General features: G+C 41.0%; 1 protein-coding gene across 6 annotated transcripts in view; it reads right to left on the bottom strand.

The window, feature by feature from the left end:
* FOXN3 (forkhead box N3) overlaps window positions 1–20,344 on the bottom strand; it is a 194,041-nt gene that overhangs the window by 133,488 nt on the left and 40,209 nt on the right. For all 6 annotated transcript variants that reach the window (XM_078383724.1, XM_078383723.1, XM_078383722.1 and 3 more), the window contains one exon: window positions 2,267–2,403. In XM_078383724.1, the coding sequence (XP_078239850.1) occupies window positions 2,267–2,403 (137 nt within the window). The remainder of the gene's footprint in view (window positions 1–2,266; window positions 2,404–20,344) is intronic.

The raw sequence follows: 20,344 nt of genomic DNA on the forward strand, positions 1-20,344 counted from the left end.
TGGATGTCTTTTACAGCTCTGTTTTTCCAGGATTCAAAAATCCTCAGGAAAGCCTACAAAAAACTCCTTCCAAGAATGCCATCATCTCTCCCCTTTGCAGACCAGCACCCTCCATGTATAGAATTACACATGACAGAATTGCTGAGTTGGAAGGGATCCCAAGGGTCATCGAGCCCAAAGCAAGAAATCTACAGCTAAAGCATTTTTAACACATGGCCATCACAACCGCTGTTTAAAATCCTCTGAGGCAATCTGTTCCATGATGGGGATGAGAATGGGGAGGCGGAGGGGTTAAGCAAGCATACTTGTCTACTCCTTACATATACGTAGTAGATATAAGTAACAGAACACTGAACTTCTCTCTCTTAACAGCTGGGGTCTCTTAAGGAGGGTGAACAGTAGCAGATTTGGGACCAGACATTCTTTGCACAGGATATAGTCAAACTATGTAATTGCTACTACAGGGTACGGGCAGCTGTGAACGATGTGAGTAAGGCAGGCAACTAAAACTCCAATACAGTTACCACAACAACTATTACTAACATCCTATATGCTCCTCCTTATCTGATTCATGCCCCTTCACATTAACAAATTGTGTACTCATTTTACTTGACATCAGATGCCCTTGTATCATGAGCTCCCATTACTGCTAATCTAGATTAAAACTGAGGTAGAACTTCCCATCCCCCATTTTCCTTTTTAAATCAGGAGGGTAAAATGTTTCAAACCCACTGTAGTTGCTATGTAGGGTTATCCGTTACCAAGGCAACAGCGTATGTCTTAGTACTAATGGCCTGTCCTTTTGCCAGGCAACAAACAGCCTTGTGATGCAACTGCACCTGTCTCAGCTATGTGTTGCTATGGAGACGTTCTAGTTACTATGGTTACCATCACGCTAATCACCTAGCAAGGGCAGACATACAGCCGTCTCCTGCAAAAAGCCCAGCTGTTCCTCCCAATCTCAGCCTGAAGATTGATTGTCTGGCCCATGTGATGGAACGCCTGGCTCTGTAGAAATGCACGAAGACTTTGTTAACATCACTAGAACCAAATTACTTTGTATATTACTGTTTCTTTAAGGAAAAAAAGAGATTAAAGTGTGATAATGAAGGAAGGGGTGCTCCCCAAACTCTTAATCCAAGAACACATTAAAATTCCTGAGCAGCCCACAGTTCTGTTAACAAATTTTACTTCCAGTAAGAGGGAGAAAAAAATATACATACACATACACACACACACACTCATATATATAGTCTGTGCAACAGGTTACTCATGCTGCATTTTGCTTGTTTATAGGACAACCAAATATTATATTAGTTGCTGCAGCAATTATATCCCAAGTTTCTGTGACATGGTTTTCCTGGAACACAAGTGCCATATTCAATAAGAATCTCACACCTGCTTTGAGCAGGCAAATGAACAAAACAGACGGTCTTCAGTTAGTTTAGTTTTTCCCTGACACCTTGAAATGACCAGTCCTGGTTTTCCTTTTTTTTTTTTTTAAACAAAGTGAACAAAAGAACACCATAGCAACGAGTGTAACTACACTCGCCTCAGAAAGCAGGTAACTACAACAGCTAGGGGGGGAAAATCCACCAACACTTTTAGTCACCTGGGAACAAAAGTTTATGAAAGCTGCCTTGACAAAGCAATCCTCCAAATGCAGAGCTGCAGGGCAAAAATCACCAGCCACCTGCTTTCAGAAAAGAACATGTCTATTCACGTAAGCAAAGAGGAAACCTGGACTGTACTCTTCCATTTTAGAAGACTGCTGCCATGCGTATGGGAAGATCGAGGCTTTTTTATAATCACCAAAGAAGTACAGCAAACTTAGACCCATGCATTATATTTAGAACCAACAGAAACGGTAAGAAATATTGTGGATCTGACTAAGTTGCTAATTGTTTAGAGATGTAGTATATTTTTCACAATTATTCTAAGTGCATTAGACTAGGGACAGGCAGAAAGCAGGATAGTAAGGAGCAGTCTGCTATTGCCCCATTTCATGTGGTCCAACACAATAAAAGCAAGTTTGCTGAGACTTTTATAAAGACTTGATGACTTTAATCAAGGCACATTATTATGCTGTCAAGCAAGAGTGCTTGTTAACATACAATAATTTTTCACAGATAATCCCAAAAACACAGGCTATGCAAGAGTGAAATCAGCCTGTTCCTTTATTTATAGACCTTGCCTGATTCAATATTCAAAAGTGATTTAAAAAAAACACATTTGGCCATATCATAGAACATATAAGTTTTCTTACCTTTGATATGCCTGAGGAGATGCTGGAGGTGTGCTGAACACATGTGAATATGGGTGATAGGGAGTCTTTTTCAAAGCCTGGATAAGGTTTTGTCTATATTCTGGGTCTATACACCATAGTGATCCCTTCCCGATACTCTGTAAATCAGAATTTTAAAAAAGAAAAATCACTTTAGATTAGTATATTTCCCAGATTTCTCAAAAGGCAGAATATTTATTTCTTTTCACAAAAATTACAAACCTCTTTCTATGCCACACATTTCAGTTCTGGAACTGTTGTATTTCAGTTGTAATGTTTGAAAAGAAAAGGACAGTCTGATATTGAAAAACTGTGAAAATAGCTGCTACTATGTATGGTTCAGTAGTTTTCTGGAAACTCATTCTCTGACATACACACACACACATAAACAAGAAACTGAAAGATGATAATTATTCATGTAACTCCAGCCAAGTTGGAAGATAAAGAAGCTTCCCAGACAGAAAATAAAACAGCTATTCTCTTCTTGCTGTTGGAAATGATAATTGGAGGAGCATGGTTTTAATCTCCCCAGCACTAATTTTTAAAATAAATCATTCCTAAATCTTTAGCAAGAAGGCATTAGTGCCACCCTATAATTTAAAAAAAATTAACCCATAAACATTTTCCCTGCCCACTTAACTCTTTCCCCTCCAAACAGTAATAATTAAGATGGGGGGGGGGGAGAACATAATAAAGGCTCAATTTTTTCAAGGACATCTAAACTATTCATTTCTACACTTAGAATATCACTATCAATATAGCTTATCTAAAATATTTATTTATTTTATTTATATCCCGCCTATCTGGTCGGTTAAGACCACTCTATCCCACAAGTCATAATTTTATTATTTAAATTATTTATTTAAAATATTTTTATTCTGCCTTGGTTCCTTCTTATGGTTCAGAGAGCTTTAGTTCTATTCCCCTACACCAGCCAGTAGGTCAAAGTGGCTTTTCAGGAGAAGAATACTGTATGCCTAATGGGAAGCTACAATAAACAAGGTTGCTATGCAATATTGCTAACCAGGAGTAGGCAACAATGCGGCTCTCCAAGGCTGTCCTTGTCAAGTTTCTCTGCTCCTGCTACCAAAAAGGGAGTAGTGGTTTATCTTTTAAAGAAGTTGTGGTGCCCCGTTGTAGCATTAAATACCCCAAGGTATCTACTTTTCAAAAATGGAAGTGTACATCTGGCCACTTCTGGTTTTGAAGCCTTGTGGTGCAGAGATTAAACTGCTGTACTGCAGCCAAAAGTGTGCTCACATTCCAGGGTTCAATCCCAGGTAGCCGGCTCAAGGTTGACTCACCCGTCTATCCTTCCGAGGTCAGTAAAATGAGTACCCAGCTTGCTGTTAGTGGGCAATGTGTAGCCTGCATAATTAACTTGTAAACCGCCCAGAGAGTGCTTGAGGCGTATATAAGCAGCACACTTGGCTTTGCTTGTCCCCCCCCCCCCACATTCTTCCACATTTTTGGTGGTCTGTACAATCACTGGAAATCAACAAGGAAATCAACCCTGAGTGCTCACTGGAAGGACAGATCCTGAAGCTGAGGCTTCAATACTTTAGCCTTCTCATGAGAAGGGAAATCTCCCTGGAAAAGACCCTGATGTTGGGAAAGAGTGAAGGCAAGAGAAGAAGGGGACGACAGAGGACAAGATGGTTGGACAGTGTCATCGAAGCTACCAGCATGAATTTAAACAAACTCTGGGAGGCAGTGGAAGACAGGAGGGCCTGGTGTGCTCTAGTCCATGGAGTCACGAAGTTGGACACGACTTAACTAAACAAAATTACTGGAAGATCCCATTGGTAGAAAATTACACCCTGGACCCACTCAGACACTACTGGCTCCAATCTCGGTCTTGGCAAAGACAGGCCTCAGTTTGGGGCAATTTCTTACCCAGCTGCCGCTAGGGGTATTCATATACGAATATCTCCTCAGAGCTGGACTTAACGATGGTCCAGCCCCTGGGGCTGGACCATCCACTCACATATCCAGTGGCAGTGGCCCTGCTCATCCTTCCAATCACTCCCGGAGCACCACTCTCTTCCCGCTGGGCTGGCAACTCAGCAGCCATGCAGGGAGATTCGTCATCCCTTCCCCTCCCTGGAGTGGCTAGCCGAGTGGGAGGAGAGCAGTGCTTTGGGAGTGAATGGAAAGATGAGTGGGGCTGCTGGTGGACACATGAGCGGACAATGCAGCCGCCGGGGCCAGAACCTCATTAAGTCCAGCTGTGTGGGTATATTCATATACAAATACAAACAACCCCATTTCTACTAAAAAAAAAAAAACAATACCTAAAGTCCTTAGTACTCATCTCCTTTCCTGCATTGGTCATAACCATGCCAGCTAAACATAGGAGGTCTAATAAAGTGTGCCATCAATAATAGGACAATATATTTTTCCTGATCACACATTTGTCTTATGCCTGTACTGGTATAGAGATCAAAACAGTATTGCACCAGTGGAGCAGGAAATATTTAAGGATTCATTTGTACAAAGAATGTCATGTAGTTTCTAACATAAATATTAGAAAGTATTTGCCTGGCACCACAACAACAGTGTTCACACTCAGTCTCTCTGGGAAGGGAATCCCAAGGGGTATTATAACTAATATAGTCTTCTCTTCTATTGCTGCCAGTGATAAGGGAAGTCAGAGGAGAGTCACCAACGATGATGGTAAAATTAGGGCAATCCTGTACAGGACAATAAAGCCCCAAACCAGTTAGGGCTTTATAGGTAATGTTTAGCAGTTCTACACACAGCTCTGTGTAAAATGCATTGCAAGCAGTTTGATCTAGAGCAATAGCTCCCAACCTTTTTTTCACTTGCATACCCCTTGGCAGTCCATTTCCAGAAATTGTTCCCTTTGTATTAGCAAAATGTTTATAATTAAAACAGTTGTTGTTATTTCATATTTACATGTTGTAACTGTAAATAGCTCAATAAGCTTCCCTCCTCAACAAGGCTGGGGTTAGGAGCACAGGACCCCTGTGTAGTTCAAAATCTGTGTATAACTCTTATGCACCCCAAAAAACATATCTACAAAGCATAAGCAGTTAAGACACATACAAATGCACACACATGTACAGGGCAGTTCTCTCTATCAGGGCTCTCTTTCATAGTGTTGACAATCCTTTCCATAAAGTACCATGAGTAATGAGCCTTAAAAGTCCTTATTGCCCCCAGATCTAGAGGCTGAATTACAGATGTTGTGTTGGGGGCAGGTGGACCACTTTGACGCCTTCAGTGAGAAATTCATGAGGTTCTGCGTGGCCAGGAGCACATTATTTACTGAAGATTGATTGACTGATATCCATGTATAATCAAAGCTGTGGTGACCGGGCCCTTGCCATTCAAGGGAGAAGCATATTTACATTCAAAACTCAAAACATACAATGAATTCAAGTCAATATAAATAAATAATATATCACAGAAGACCCAGAAGAACTCACTCATTGAACACTGCTCACAGGACTGATTGAGGTGCCTGCTTATATATACATGAATACCAGCATGATGGCACTTGAATGTTTTAGAAGCAGAGGAGAGTGAAAGCTGAGCCTGTGAGGGGCATACACCAAGCATGCATGCTGTAGTCGCATGTTCGCAACACATTGTTTAGGGAGGGACTCCCACTATTTAAATTTTTAAAAACCCATCTGCCACTCATCATAACATTCAATTACTTTCAGAACTTTTGATTTGTCTTATACTGTTGACATATGTGCCTTTTTATGCCATGATTCAATTTCTTTTCTGCAAGCCCCAAATATCCAAGTTCATATTCCCAGGGGTACACACACCCTAGAGGCTGGGAATCACTGGTCTGGTAGAAAATGTTACATTTTGTAACCAGGGAAATTATAGATGTCTGGCAGGGAATTTAGGGGGTGTAATATGGCACCACTCATATATAACTAACTTTACACTACAGCATAACTTGGAAGATATTTTTTTTAAAAAGACAACAATTGCACTGCTATGTACTATCAAACTACTCTTAACTTATGATGACTTTATAAATTAACTATGTCCTAAAGTGTATCATTGAGGGACGTGGTGCTGCTGCAGGTTAAACCGCAGAAGCCTCTGTGCTGCAATGCAAGGTCAGAAGACCTGCAGTCTTAAGATCAAATCCACACGTCGGAGTGAGCCCCTGTCGCTTGTCCCAGCTCTTGCCAACCTAGCAGTTTGAAAGCATGCAAAATGCGAGTAGATAAATAGGTACCATCATGGTGGGAAGGTAACGGCATTCCGTGTCTAGTTGCGCTGGGCACATGACCACCGAAGATTGTCTTCGGACAAATGCTGGCTCTATGGGTTGGAAACGGAGATGAGCACTGCCCCCTAGAGTCGGACACGACTGGACAAATTGTCAAGGGGAACCTTTACCTTTACCTAAAGTGCATCAACAGCAGTTAGGTCTTGTAAACTAAAAGTCATGGCTTCTTTTACTGAGTCAATTCACCTCATGTTAGGCCCTCCTAATCTCTCCAATTACTGTATTTTCCAGTGAGCCTTGTTTTCTCTTGATACATTACTCTTATGATATATTAGCATATCTCATGATATACCAACAGTTGAGTCACAGGATCTCAATAAGCAGCATACTAACAAAGCAGGATATATAATTGCTATTTCCTGACTGTCCGAATAAAAAAAGTGTACTATAATATTGAGTATGTTTTTTTTTCAAACTGCCTCCCTTGAAATCCTGATATAACCCCTGGAGAGAAGGAAGCCTAACTCATTGAGAATCACCTATCTACGCGCTAAATGTTTATAAAGCATGCACAGAATTGATATGATGCACTCAGGCCACGTGAAAGAAACTAAATGCATGGTTGTTGTGGGTTTTTCGGGTTCTTTGGCGGTGTTCTGAAGGTTGTTCTAACTTTTGCCAGTCTCTGTGGCTGGCATCTTCAGAGCACAGCATGCCACTCCTGTCCTCTGAAGATGCTGGCCACAGAGACTGGCGAAACGTTAGGAAGAACAACCTTCAGAACACCGCCAAAGAACCCGAAAAACCCACAGCAACCATTAGATCCCGGCCGTGAAAGCCTTCGCGAATAAACTAAATGCAAATAGAATCTCCCAGCTATCTGGATTAGTCATCATGTTTACTGTATTGACCCACCCAAGGCCGTTCTAGAGCCCAGGCACTGGTAATTCCACTATTGTATCTCAGTCTAATGAAAAGGAGATGTTGTTGTTGTTGTTTAGTCATTAAGTCGTGTCTGACTCTTCATGACCCCATGGACCAGAGCATGCCAGGCCCTCCTGTCTTCCACTGCCTCCCGGAGTTGGGTCAAATTCATGCTGGTAGCTTCGATGACACTATCCAACCATCTTGTCCTCTGTCATCCCCTTCTCCTCTTGCCTTCACACTTTCCCAACATCAGGGGCTTTTCCAGGGAGTCTTCTCTTCTCATGAGATGGCCAAAGTACTGGAGCCTCAGCTTCAGGATCTGTCCTTCCAGTGAGCACTCAGGGTTAATGTCCTTCAGAATGGATAGGTTTGTTCTCCTTGCAGTCCAGGGGACTCCCAAGAGCCTCCTCCAGCACCACAATTCAAAAGCATCAATTCTTCGGCGGCCAGCCTTCTTTATGGTCCAGCTCTCACCTCTCCTCAAAAAAGGAAAAGGAGATACAGAGCCACAAATCAAACAATTGCCTTGTTCGCTAATTTCCTGCAGATCCCAGAAAGCATAGAGGACAAGATGGAACTCTGTGAGGCTCACAGAATATGTGCAATGGGACTAAACAGTAGTTCAAGCACCCATCATCAGAACAGGAGAGACAACAATGCCACAAATTCCCAAGCAATTAGACAATTCTACTTATGGCTAATGGTACAGAAAGCCACCAAGAAGTCCAGGAGAATAGACAAGGTCAAATTCCCCTTGTCCCCCTTTTGATATAAATAATCCATAGGGGCAACTAAGGCAGTTTCAGCAACAGAACTGATCCGGGCACTAACTTCACCTTTATATGCCTCGTATAATTCCACAGAAAACCCTATTCAAGCACTTTTCCCAAGAGATGAAATCAGAAACTGAGTGAATCCTTGAGTTTTCGAGGAGCAATTTGTAGGATTCCCATAAGAGCATGTGAACAAGGTCGAAAGTAGAAGTGTAATCTAAGGAAGGGGGGGTGTCAAAATGACAGCCATTGATTTTTTTTGTCTCAGATCTTGAGATTTTTACTTTAAAAAGAACAATAACATTTTTAATGTTGAAAACATCTGAGACTTCAAAGAGGTTGTTCAAGCTTAGTAAAGAGCCTTTTGTAATGTTATGACATACCTTTGTTTAAACAGAAATTAACAAGACTAGAAAACATTTTGTAGCCTTTTTGGTCCTTGTGTCTAGTAGCTAGCATGGGGGGGCAGAGGTTTCTAATTACCTCCAACACAGTCCAGCATCATTCACTAAACAAGTAAGAGAAAATGACCATGTTCTATTTGAGTTCTTGATTTCAAAAGAAACAAAAGAGTGTAGCTCCATGTATCTGCACGGTTTTGGGAAATCCAGCCTCAATAAACTCAGAACAATGATAAATAAGTTCCCATGACAAGAGAGCCTAACAGGAAATGGAGAATGGGATGGGTGGGAGTTTCTTTAAAAATGAAATTCTGAAGGCATAGCTACAAACAATTTCAACCAAAAAAAGTGAAAGACGGCAAAAAAAGATCAAAAAGTTCAGAAAGGATCTGAAATAAAAAAGGACACATACAGGAAGTGGAAAGAAGGCCAGACCACAAAGCAGGAGTACAAAGAGGAGCAAAGAATTTCAGAAATGGTGTTAGGAAGGCAAAAGCTGAGAATGAGCTGAAGCTAGCAAGAGATGCTAAAAGCAACAACAATTTTAAAAAACCATTCTTTGGGGCACATGTGTAGCAAAAGACACAGAAACAATACAGTGGCTCAGCTACTCAGTGGGAATGGAGAGATGATAACAGATGACAAAGAAAAGGCACAAATGCTCAATTCCTACTTTAGCATGTTTTCCCCAAAAAACAGTCTATGACCTTCCAAGCAAATGTAAAGAAAAAGTGGAGGGGCCAGGATTGGAACTTGAGATTGATAAACAAATAGTTAAGGAATACATTATTACTTTGAATGAGTTCAAAGTTCCAGGGCCTGATGAACTGAATGTAAGAATACTGAAGGAACTGTCTGAAGAACTGTCAAAACTAAATTGGTGCCCCGCATTACGACAACCCCACTTGACAACGAAATCACTTGATGATGACTTTTTTGCAATCACTATAGCAATCGCAAAATGATGGTTCCAATGGGGCTTTTTCGCTGTACGACCACCCGCAACCGCTTTAGAGCACTTTGGAGGCTTTTCCTGCACCGTCAGGAAAAGCCTCTGAAGTGCTCTAAAGCGGGTGCGGGCGGTTTCGGGGCACCCCTGCCAGGGTTCTGATGGCTTCTCCTGCACCATCAGAGCCCTGGCGGGGGTGCCCCGAAACATCCGCGCCCACTTTAGAGCACTTCAGAGGCTTTTCCTGCACCATCAGAGGACTGGCGGGGGACCTCCAAAGCCGGCAATCGTGGTGAGGGGACCCCCGCCAGTCCTCCCATGGTGCTCCCCCACCTCCCTACCCCTTAAGTGCCTTAAAAAAATTTCCCCTAGGAATGCATTAATTAATTTTCAATGCATTCCTAAAGGAAATTTGGTTTTGCAAGACGATGTTTTTGCAAGACAGTGATTTCCGTGGAAGAGATTAACATCTTCTTGTGAGGCACCACTGTACTATCTAGTGTTTTCTTGAAATCATGGAGGATGAGTGAAGTGCTGGAGAATTGGAGGAGGGTTTACATTGTCCTCATGTTCAAAAAAGGAAAAAGGAGAAACCTGGGAAATGTAGATTGGTCAGCCTGACATCAATCCCAGGGAAAAATTCTGGAACAGATTATAAAGTGGTCATTCAGCAAGCTCCTTGAAACAATGCAGTACTAACTAGAAGCCATTGCAGATTTGTCAAGAACCAATCCTGCCAAACTAATTTTCTCATTTTTGGATTGTTAACCTCCCTGATAGACAGTGGGAATGTTATAGATGCAATGTATCTTGACGTTAGTAAAGGTTTTGATAAAGCACCCCATAACTATGTGTGGGCTAGATAGCACAAGTGACAGGTGGATAATAGTTGGTTACAGAATCGTACTTGGAGAACACTTATCAATGGCTCCTTCTCAAACTGGGAGGAGATAACAAGTGAGATACCACAAGGCTCAGTCCTGGGTTCAGTACTCTTCAACATTTTTACTGGAAGAGAGAAACAAAATTCAAAAAGGTCTGGACAGGCTCAAGCACTGGACTGAAAGCAACAGAATGAAATTTAACAGGGATACATGCAAAATTCTTAATCTAGGAGAAAAAAACACAACACAGGTATAAGATGGGGGAATACTTGGCTCAGACGCAAGAAGGATCTTGGAATTGTTGTGGGTCACCAGCTGAATTTGACCCAACAGTGTGATGAGGCTGAAAAAAAAGGCAATTGTTATTTTAGGCTGCATTAACAGAAGTATATTCTCCAAATCACTAGTTAGGTCTCATCTTATTGTGTCCAGAGAAAATCAGACAACTGTCTGTCAGATATACTTTGATTTCAATGCCTGCAGTGAGCAGAGGATTAGATGGGGATTGATGGCCTTAAAGGCTCCTTTTAACTCAATTATTCAATGATTCTATAAAGCTAATCATACACTATAACTTATTCTAAAAATTAAGATTCCCTGAGCCTCTTTCATCCAAGATGTCTGAAGACTAAGAACAAAAGTTTCAGACTGAAGCATATTTGTAGCAGTAACAGAATGATTTAACTTGAGTATTGTGAAATACTCAAGGCTTATTAGAAATTAAAAGATGTGAAGAGCATCCTACATGGTTCTCCAAAAAGAAAAAAAAAACACCCTCTGCTCTTCCAAATCAATGGAATTTAGCCCAATCACTTAGTGATTAATTTTCATCTTCTGACATTTGGCATGCTGCTCTACCAACACTCCAAAGCCAGAAGTCAATAGCATCTCTAATCTAAAGGTGGGGGGGAGCCTTTTGATTACATTTGTTTCCTAGGCAACAGGAAGTGACTATGGAGTGGATTAACAACTCCCTGATCATCTCAGCAACACAACATTTCTCACTTCTGGAACACACTGCCTTCTACATAGACATAAACTATTTGATTTTATTTATGGTGTATGTTTTATTTTTTTATTTTGATTTGGTGTCTGATTTTGCTTAATTTGAGTTTCATATCCATCACTGATAGTTGTAATTTGACAATGTCTTATATTTTTGTCTCTTAAATTTTTTAGTATAAACCATCCAGAGTGGCCTTGTAGCCAGATGGGCAGTACAGAAGTCAAACAAACAAACAAAAAATTCTAACACTTATTGTGGCTATTTATCCATATTCTTTGCTCGATAGTCAATAATTAATGAAAGAAAGTGGAGTTTAGCATATTTCTGCTATGTTACTGCTATAAACTTGCAAACACTCCATCCAAGCCTTTGCTAGCTGCCATATTTTGTTACCTAGAGTCATTCCTCACTCATTTCAGCCAATGTTATGCACTGAAAGAAGACTTTCAGGCTATTGGTCCCTCCAGTTGAGTACCATTTGTTTCAGGTTAAGGGGAACAGGCGGGCCTTCAGAAGCTGTCAGACAGTGACTTCTATCATCCTAGCCAGCACTGCCAGTGGTGAGCATTTAAAGAAACCACTGTTTAGAGAGGACTCCACAAATTCCCCAGCTTTGGTCTACTCAGATATATAAGAGGCTCCCAATACCTCTGGCAGGCAGATGGTTCTCAGTTCCAGTATTGGAGGATTCTATGTATGTACAGTGGTGCCTCCCAAGACTAATGCAATTCTTTCCGTGAGTAGCGCTGTCTTGCGAAATTTTCATCTTGCGAAAAGCAGTTTCCCATAGGAATGTATTGCAATGCATTCCTATGGTAACCTCGCAAGACGAAAATAATTCATTCGTTTTGCGAGGCATCAGTCTTGGGGGGGAATCTTCTTGTGAAGCACAGCCGTAGAAGAAGCTGTCTTTCGAGGCACCACAGCAATTGCAAAAACCATTAGTCTTGCGGGGGTTTCATCCCGCAAGATGTTCATCTTGTGAGGCACCACTGTATGTTGTTCCTAAACATGAGGCACCAGATATTCTTGAACTACAACTCCCAGAAGCCATAAGCATTGCATATGATGGCTACATCTTCTATGTGTTGTAGTGCAAGACCATCTGGGACTCCAACTTTGGGACCCATTGTTATACACGCAGAGTATGGACTTCAGGTTACACAGCTTTTCTCCTGGCTCTTTTTTACAGGGTTGTCATGTTCTCTGTTAATTCATACTATCCCTTTGCTTTCTGAGCTGGCATCTTTTAAGAACTTGGCACTTTATCAATATTCTCTGTCCAGTTTACACATGCTTGGAAAAATAACATCACAAAAGTGCAATATCCAGATGATGCTTTTAAAAGAGGGGTGGGGTGTTTTTGCTACAATAATACAGTTTTCTCTGACCCTTCTCCTTTTGTTTGCATTTCTCCCAAACATTTAAAAAAGTTATTAGATGCTATTAGTACCTGAATTCTAATACACACCTTCAAATGCTACTTTACACACAGGATTTTAAGAGACAGTATGAGCTGCAAAGCTCTACCATGCAAACTGCAGAACCACATACCTAGAAGCTAACAACAAATGTAGTTTCCCAAAGTACATTTCCCCAAAGCAGAATGGATGGATGGATGGATGGATGGACGGACGGACGGACGGACGGACGGATATTTGCACATTGAGACACAGGGAAAATGCACAAGAGCTTCAAAAGATACCCTGAACATTGTGCTAATGTGTAATATCTAGATTGATTGTTTTTCAGGCTGGGATCATTCTATAATCTCAACCTTCTATATAAGGCTCACTTTTCTTTTTCTTTTTTATACTTTACAGTACTTATCTATTAAAAATATTTTATTTCACATTGTTATCACAAGGGACAAGCCAAGCTGGCTACACAGATCCAACTGAAACAATAACATAAAACAAAGAATATTATTAAAGGTATTACAGTTATTTAGATAAGAATCTTTCCATGAGAGCTTGCATGTCAGCGCCAGCAGTGATTTTCCTTTAAATCACAGTAAATAATATTTAAATACCAGTTGCTTGGGATCTGTCCCACAGGACAGTTAGTGACAGACGGCCTTGTAAGTGGGTTGAGACAGTCTAGGTCAATAAATGAAAATAAAAACAATCTAACCAGCCAAAACAAAATTGGAAAACTTTGTTTTCAGCAGATGAATAAACCCATCACAACATAGGACTCATCTGCCTTTGTTTGCTGCCTACATTCTCCCTCAATGTCCCATCTTTCTGTTTGACTCCCCAACTTGTTCGTTCATTCGTTTGTTCGTCCGTCCGTCCATCCTTCCTTCTATCCTTCCTTCCTTCCTTGTCTAAAGCTTGGATGCCTTACAGTTTTGGACAGCAGCTTCCCGAATTTTATCTTTGAATTGCAGAGATGGAAGGGACCAATAGGTTATCAAGTCCAACCCCTGTCAGTGGGGAAATGAACTCCCAATTACTGGGTCTGCAGCCAAATGCCTAAACCACTGGTTCTTAACCTTGGGTTACTCAGGAGTTTTGGACTGCAACTCCCAGAAGCCTTCACCACCAGCTGTCCTGACTGGGGTTTCTGGGAGTTGCAGTTCAAAAGCATCCAAGTAACAAAGGTTAAGAACCACTGGCCTAAACTATTGAGCTATCCAGCAGTTCTTCTATAAGTCATGTTGGTTGTGGATTCTTGGCACTGTAGTTGAAAACATTAATGTTTGATTTTAATGAGAAGGATGAGATTTTGAAAAGACAACTCCATTTCTGGTGTGCTACCTTTTGAGTTTGATAATAATGCACAGGTTAACAGACTCAAGGGCTGGAATGTATGGTTCATAAGCATACATCTATTGTGTGACTGACCGTATATGTAATTGAATTACTGTATAGGTCTTTGTAACATGGTGGGCTTGGGAAGTGGAAATTTGGGTTTCACTACCTGCCTGGTAAAGGGACGTGGTGGCGCTGCGGGCTAAACCGCAGAAGCCTGTGCTGCAGGGTCAGAAGACCAAGCAGTCGTAAGATTGAATCCACGCGACGGAGTGAGCGCCCGTCGCTTTGTCCCAGCTCCCGCCAACCTAGCAGTTCGAAAGCATGCAAATGCAAGTAGATAAATAGGGACCACCTCGGTGGGAAGGTAACAGCGTTCTGTGTCTAAGTCGCACTGGCCATGTGACCACGGAAGATTGTCTTTGGACAAACGCTGGCTCTATGGCTTGGAAACAGGGATGAGCACCGCCCCCTAGAGTCGAACACGACTGGACAAAAATTGTCAAGGGGAACCTTTACCTTTACCTTTGTATTATAACCCTTTTATTGTTTTTCCAAGGACTGTCAATAAAAGAAGGGCAGGAGGTAACAATTTCAAGCACAGGAAAAGGCAAATGAACAAACAGAGCATAATAGAGAGCCAGAGTGATGCAATGGGCAAGAGGGCTGGATTGGGACATAGGAGGTTCAAGTACATGCCAAATCATACAACTCACTAGGTAATCTTGGAACAGCAGCAGCCTGACCTACTTGGGAAGACCATTTCAAGGATTAAAATTATTAAATAAACAGCAACCACAGGGATGCATAACCAATAATGCTCACAAATACTATATTTTTTTCCGTGTATAAAACAACACTTTTTCCTTAAATAATTTGAGAAAAAATTGAGGGCCGTTTTATACATGGAAGGCAGCTCTTTACCACTGCCTTTTGCAAAGGCATGGGGCTTAGCAAAAAGGAAGGGGAGGTGTTTCTCCCTTCCTTTTTGCTAAGCTCTGTGCCTTCTCAAAAGGCAAGGGTGAATGGGGCTTAGAAAAAAGGAAGGAGAGGCGCTACTCTCTTCCTTTTTGCTAAGCTCTGTGCCATCTCAAAAGGCAAGGAAAAGCAGCAGTCACTTTGACAGCTGCTTTCCTTGCCTTTTGCCAAGGCATGGGGCTTAACAAAAAGGGAGCCCTTTGATCCCTGCTTTTTCTAATTTGAGGTTAGAAAACGGGGCAGTCTTATACATTGGGTCATCTTATAAACGGAAAAATATGGTACACAATTCTGAGCTACAATTCTTTGAGAAAGGCAGTTTGTAGAACTACAAGACAAACTAATCAATGAACAAGCCACAATACTCTCTGAGTCTTAGTTCATTGACCATAACAACAGGGTTCTTAGTAGCAAACACATTTCTACTACTTCCATTTCTAATCTTTACCCTGCTTTCAGAGACAATTTCACATAAATAAAGTATGCACTCCATATATTTTAACCCCCTAAAATGCAAAGTGCAGACATTTAACCCAAATTTAAACAGAGGTGAACACTGACAATGTACAATGGACACTACAGTATAATGAAGCTGTGATAGGCTACAAATACAAAACAGAATAAAGCAAAGGGTATAGGAAAACAATATACTTAAGAACTATACAGAAATTATTAAAGAAGTACATATTCCTCTGAATAAAAATGTTGTTATGAAGAAAGTGCAGTTTTAGAAAATGAAGAGAACACTACACTCAAAACAACTGGAAGAAGTAAATCATCAGGAGTGTACGGGATGCCTGTAGAAATATTCCAGGCTACAGAGACTGAATCTATCAACCCCTAACAAGAATACGCCAACAAATATGCAGAACAAAGCAACGGCTTACAGAATGGAAACGTCTGATATACATTCCAATCCAAATAAGATGCCAATAACTGCACTAGCTATAGAACTGTTGTATTAATTTCCCAGACAAGCAAATCTGCCACAAAAACCTTTAAAAACCAATACAGAGTGAGAAGTACCAGATGTTAAGCTAGATTCAGAAAAAGACAAGGTGCTATAGATCATATTGCAAATATACAATGGATACTAGAATATACCCAAAAAAATTCAGAAGAAAATCAAATCAGTCCATTTGTGCTCAACAGATTATATAGGGCCTTTAACTGTGTAGATTATGAAAAGCTACGGAATATGAGAAGGCAGGGTTTTCTGGAAAAGACAATAATGCTGGGAAAGGTGGAAAGTAGCAGGAAAAGAAGAAAACCAAATTCTAGATGGACTGACTGACTCCCTAAAGAAAGCCATAGGCTTCAGGTTACAAGAGCTGAACAGAGTGTTGAGGACAGGACATTTTGGAGATTGCTTATTCATTGGGTCACCCTAACTCAGAAGCGACCTGATGGTACATAACAAGATGAAACACTGCAGAAAAATGGGTGTGCCTCACCATTCGATTGTCCACAATGTGTAATCTATACTCTGGACAACTGTCTACTGTTAGGAAAGAATATTTAATTTTATTTATTTATTATTAGACTTATTACCCCGCCCCTCTAGACAACGTCTACTCGGGGCAGCTTACATGAATAAAAGCACAACAATATGAACAATATAAAAATCATCTAAAACACAGTTTTAACACTTATTTCTAAGTAGCATATTACCAAGATGGCATAACTCAAGCAAGAAAGCTAGGGATCAGTTAATTGACTGGAGGGAAAGCCTGCCTGAAGAGCCAGGTTTTTAAATGGCTTTTAAATACACCCAGCGAGAGTGCCAGTCGAATTTCAGTTGGAAGGGTGTTCCATAGCCGAGGGGCAACTGCCGAGAAGACCCGGTTTCTTCTTTTTTCCTTCCAGGCCTCTCTCGGTGTTAGGCCCCTCATCCGTTCCTGCTGGCTATGTTGGGTGATTCGGGTAGATTTAGGTGGAAGAAGACAATCTGCCAAATATCGAGGTCCCAAACTGTTTAGGGCTTTGTACGTAATCGTTAGCACTTTGAAATAAATGCGGAAACAGATGGGCAACCAGGGCAAAGCAGCCAGAGTGGGGGAGATATGCTGATATTTTCTCAACCCACTAAGGAGCCTGGCTGCTGCATTCTGGACCACCTGAAGTTTCTGTAATAATCTCAAAGGCAGCCCCACGTAGAGTGCATTACAATGGTCTAATCTCGAGATTACAAGCGCGTGGACTAGAGTAGTGAGGGGGCCCCCATCAATATATTGTTGCAGCTGGGCAATCCGCCATAGATGAAAGTAGGCGGAACAGACCACGGACGCCGCCTGGGTTTCCATGGTAAGTGCCGGGTCCAGATGTATCCCCAAGCTACGAACCTCGTTCTTTGCGGTAAGGATCATCCCCCCAAAATAAAGGGAGTCACCCAAGCTGCTAATGGAGGGACCAACCATCCTCAAGACCTCCTTCTTGTCCAGGTTCAGCCTCAACCCATTCAGCTGCATCCATTGCAGTACAGTCTCCAGGCAGCGCTAGTGTGACAGAACGGCATCCACTGAAGTAGATGAAAAGGAGATGTAGAGCTGTGTGTCATCAGCATCCAATATGAAGAAACAGAGTAATTCTCCACTGGCAAAGGTGTCAAATGAAGAATATTTCATTTTCTATGTGTTCACTCTATATACAGGCCAAACAATGACAATAAATTATTATTATTATTATTATTATTATTATTATTATTATTATTATTATTATTATTATTATTATTATTATTATTATTATTATTATTATTATTATTATTATTATTATTATTATTATTATTAAATCATACCAAACACTGCAATAGATTCAGAGGAAGGAAGAGTGTAAGTTTGTTGGAAAAAGATCTGAAATTTTAGACAATATGGTACTGGCAGAAAGCAATGATATGAAATGACTCCTGAAAGCAGTGAAAGAAGAAAGTGCAGAAGAAGGATTAGAGCTGAATAAGAAAGCAATAATAATGGCTATGGCACAATATTCTCTCCATAATTATCCTCACGACCACCGAGTGAGGTACATTAGGATGAGAGTTAGTGACTGGTTCAAATTCACCCAGTGAGATTCATGGTTGAGTGGGTGGGGAATTAGAACTCAAGTCTCCTTGTCCAGTACTTCAGTAAAACATGTTTCACCGAACTGTGCTTCACATCCGTACCTGAGATAGATTACACCCATACCCACACTTTATACAGTGGGGTCTCTACTTAAGAACGTCCCTACTTAAGAACAATTCCACTTAAGAACAGCTCCATTTGCTAAATTTTGCTTCTACTTGAGAACAAAAATCCAGATAAGAACAGGAAAAAAAAACTTTCCTGCTCTTTTTTTAACCTTAGGTCATCTTAGGTTAAAAAAAAGTTCTCCCCCTAGTGGTAGAGTACGTATTAACCAGCTTTGTACGAACGCACCTCTACATAAAAAAACAGCCAGAACAGATTAATTGGTTTTCAGTCCATTGCTTCAAAATTAGCTTCGTCAGAAGTGTTTTTAACACTGTTCCCTGACCTAAGGGGAAAAAAAGAAAAAAATCCCCCTCTAGTGGTAGAAGGCGGAATAGCAGCTTCCCATTAGTTTCTATGGATGGAAAAGAGAAGATACGGATTAAATGGTTTTCAATGCATTCCTATGGGAAATGCAGATTCTACATAAGAACTTTTCCACTTGAGAACCACCTTCCAATACGGATTAAGTTCTTAAGTAGAGACCCCACTGTATATAAAACTGTAAGTAGAACACTGTCTTATTCATTCCATGCTCCCATTCCCACATCCAGTACCCCAAATTATTCTACAAACACCTTTTGTTCTGTTTTGGTTTGGCAAATGTTTGATTGTTTATTGTAGATATTGTCTCACACCAGCCACTTAGATAAGTGAAACCGTTCTGTGTTTTCTGATTGACGTATTGGAAACTGAGCATCCAAAATTTTCCTGTCAACTGCCTGCACAAATGAAATACACATTTAATCATCAAAACAGAGAAGCCAGATGGATTATTCAGAGACGCTAACCACTCTGGCCTCCCATTGACTTCAGGCATTCAGGTGTGAAAATTTTGGGCATTCATCTGGTGACGGGGGCGCATTACAGGGTTGTCATGAATACATGAATCCACCAGCAAAGCTTGTTCATCCTTCCGAGATTTTAAAAGAGTGGCAGTTTGTGTCTCTTCATTGTTTTCACTGTACTGACTCAATCACAGCTGTTCTAAAAGTAACTTTACTGACACACCAAATACAGTGTGTGTGGGGGGGAGATATTGGGGTTGAGTGCCATTAACGGACTAACAGTCAACACTGGAATATGTCTGAGTATCTTATTTCACGTTTTGCTTTCTAATCCAGTGGAACTCATTTGAATTATAGGTGGACTTTTGCACTGAAGTGTCATTCTCTACATCTGTGAAAGCTTCCCTATCTATGATGCATTCATTGGAAGTGCAGTACTAGAAATGTTTCACTGCTATGTTTATAAAAATGTACACTTTGTCTCAAGCCTAGACTTTCTGGGCAAGGCAGCTTGGAGGAAATTGCAGCTCTTGAATGCTTAAAGAAATGTTGCCCTGAGCTTTTCAGCGCACCTGAGGCATGCAATAATCTCTCAGAAATGCACTTTGGGGAAGGAATGCTGGTTTAAATAATGTATCTGCTTTGCACTAAAGAAAAGATGTGAGAAAATGTATAGCTTAATGACAGCATGGATTTAGGTTTCCCCTGTAAGCATGTGCAAAGACTTGGGGAAACACCAGCACTCCTGGAAAGAAGCAATTTGATAGAACCTGGAATTCAACAAATCAAGTCTACTGTGACCATTTATGTCTCACTGAATCAGCAATGCAGTAGCCCAAGGGTTGCCAAGGGCACAGAGGCTTTGCTACATACAAAAGGGAACTTACGAGGAGATGGAACGTTGCTCTAAAAAGCTAGCTCTGTCCTCAAAGAGAGAGAGAAAGAGAGCAAAATGTGCTCTCCTTCTAGCCACCTCCTCCCCACTTTAGCTGCATCAGTTGAACAAGAGAAAGATGTTTGCCTTCAGGACCCTTTCAAAGTTTTAGGCGCGGGCCTGGGAGGCTGTTAGGCAAGCGTGTATACTCCTGAAACAACAGATGTAACTATTTCATACTGGATAGCATTATATGCTGAATACTTATGAATGCATAA

This window comes from Pogona vitticeps, chromosome 1 (genome assembly GCF_051106095.1).
Source record: "Pogona vitticeps strain Pit_001003342236 chromosome 1, PviZW2.1, whole genome shotgun sequence".
NCBI lineage: Eukaryota > Metazoa > Chordata > Lepidosauria > Squamata > Agamidae > Pogona > Pogona vitticeps.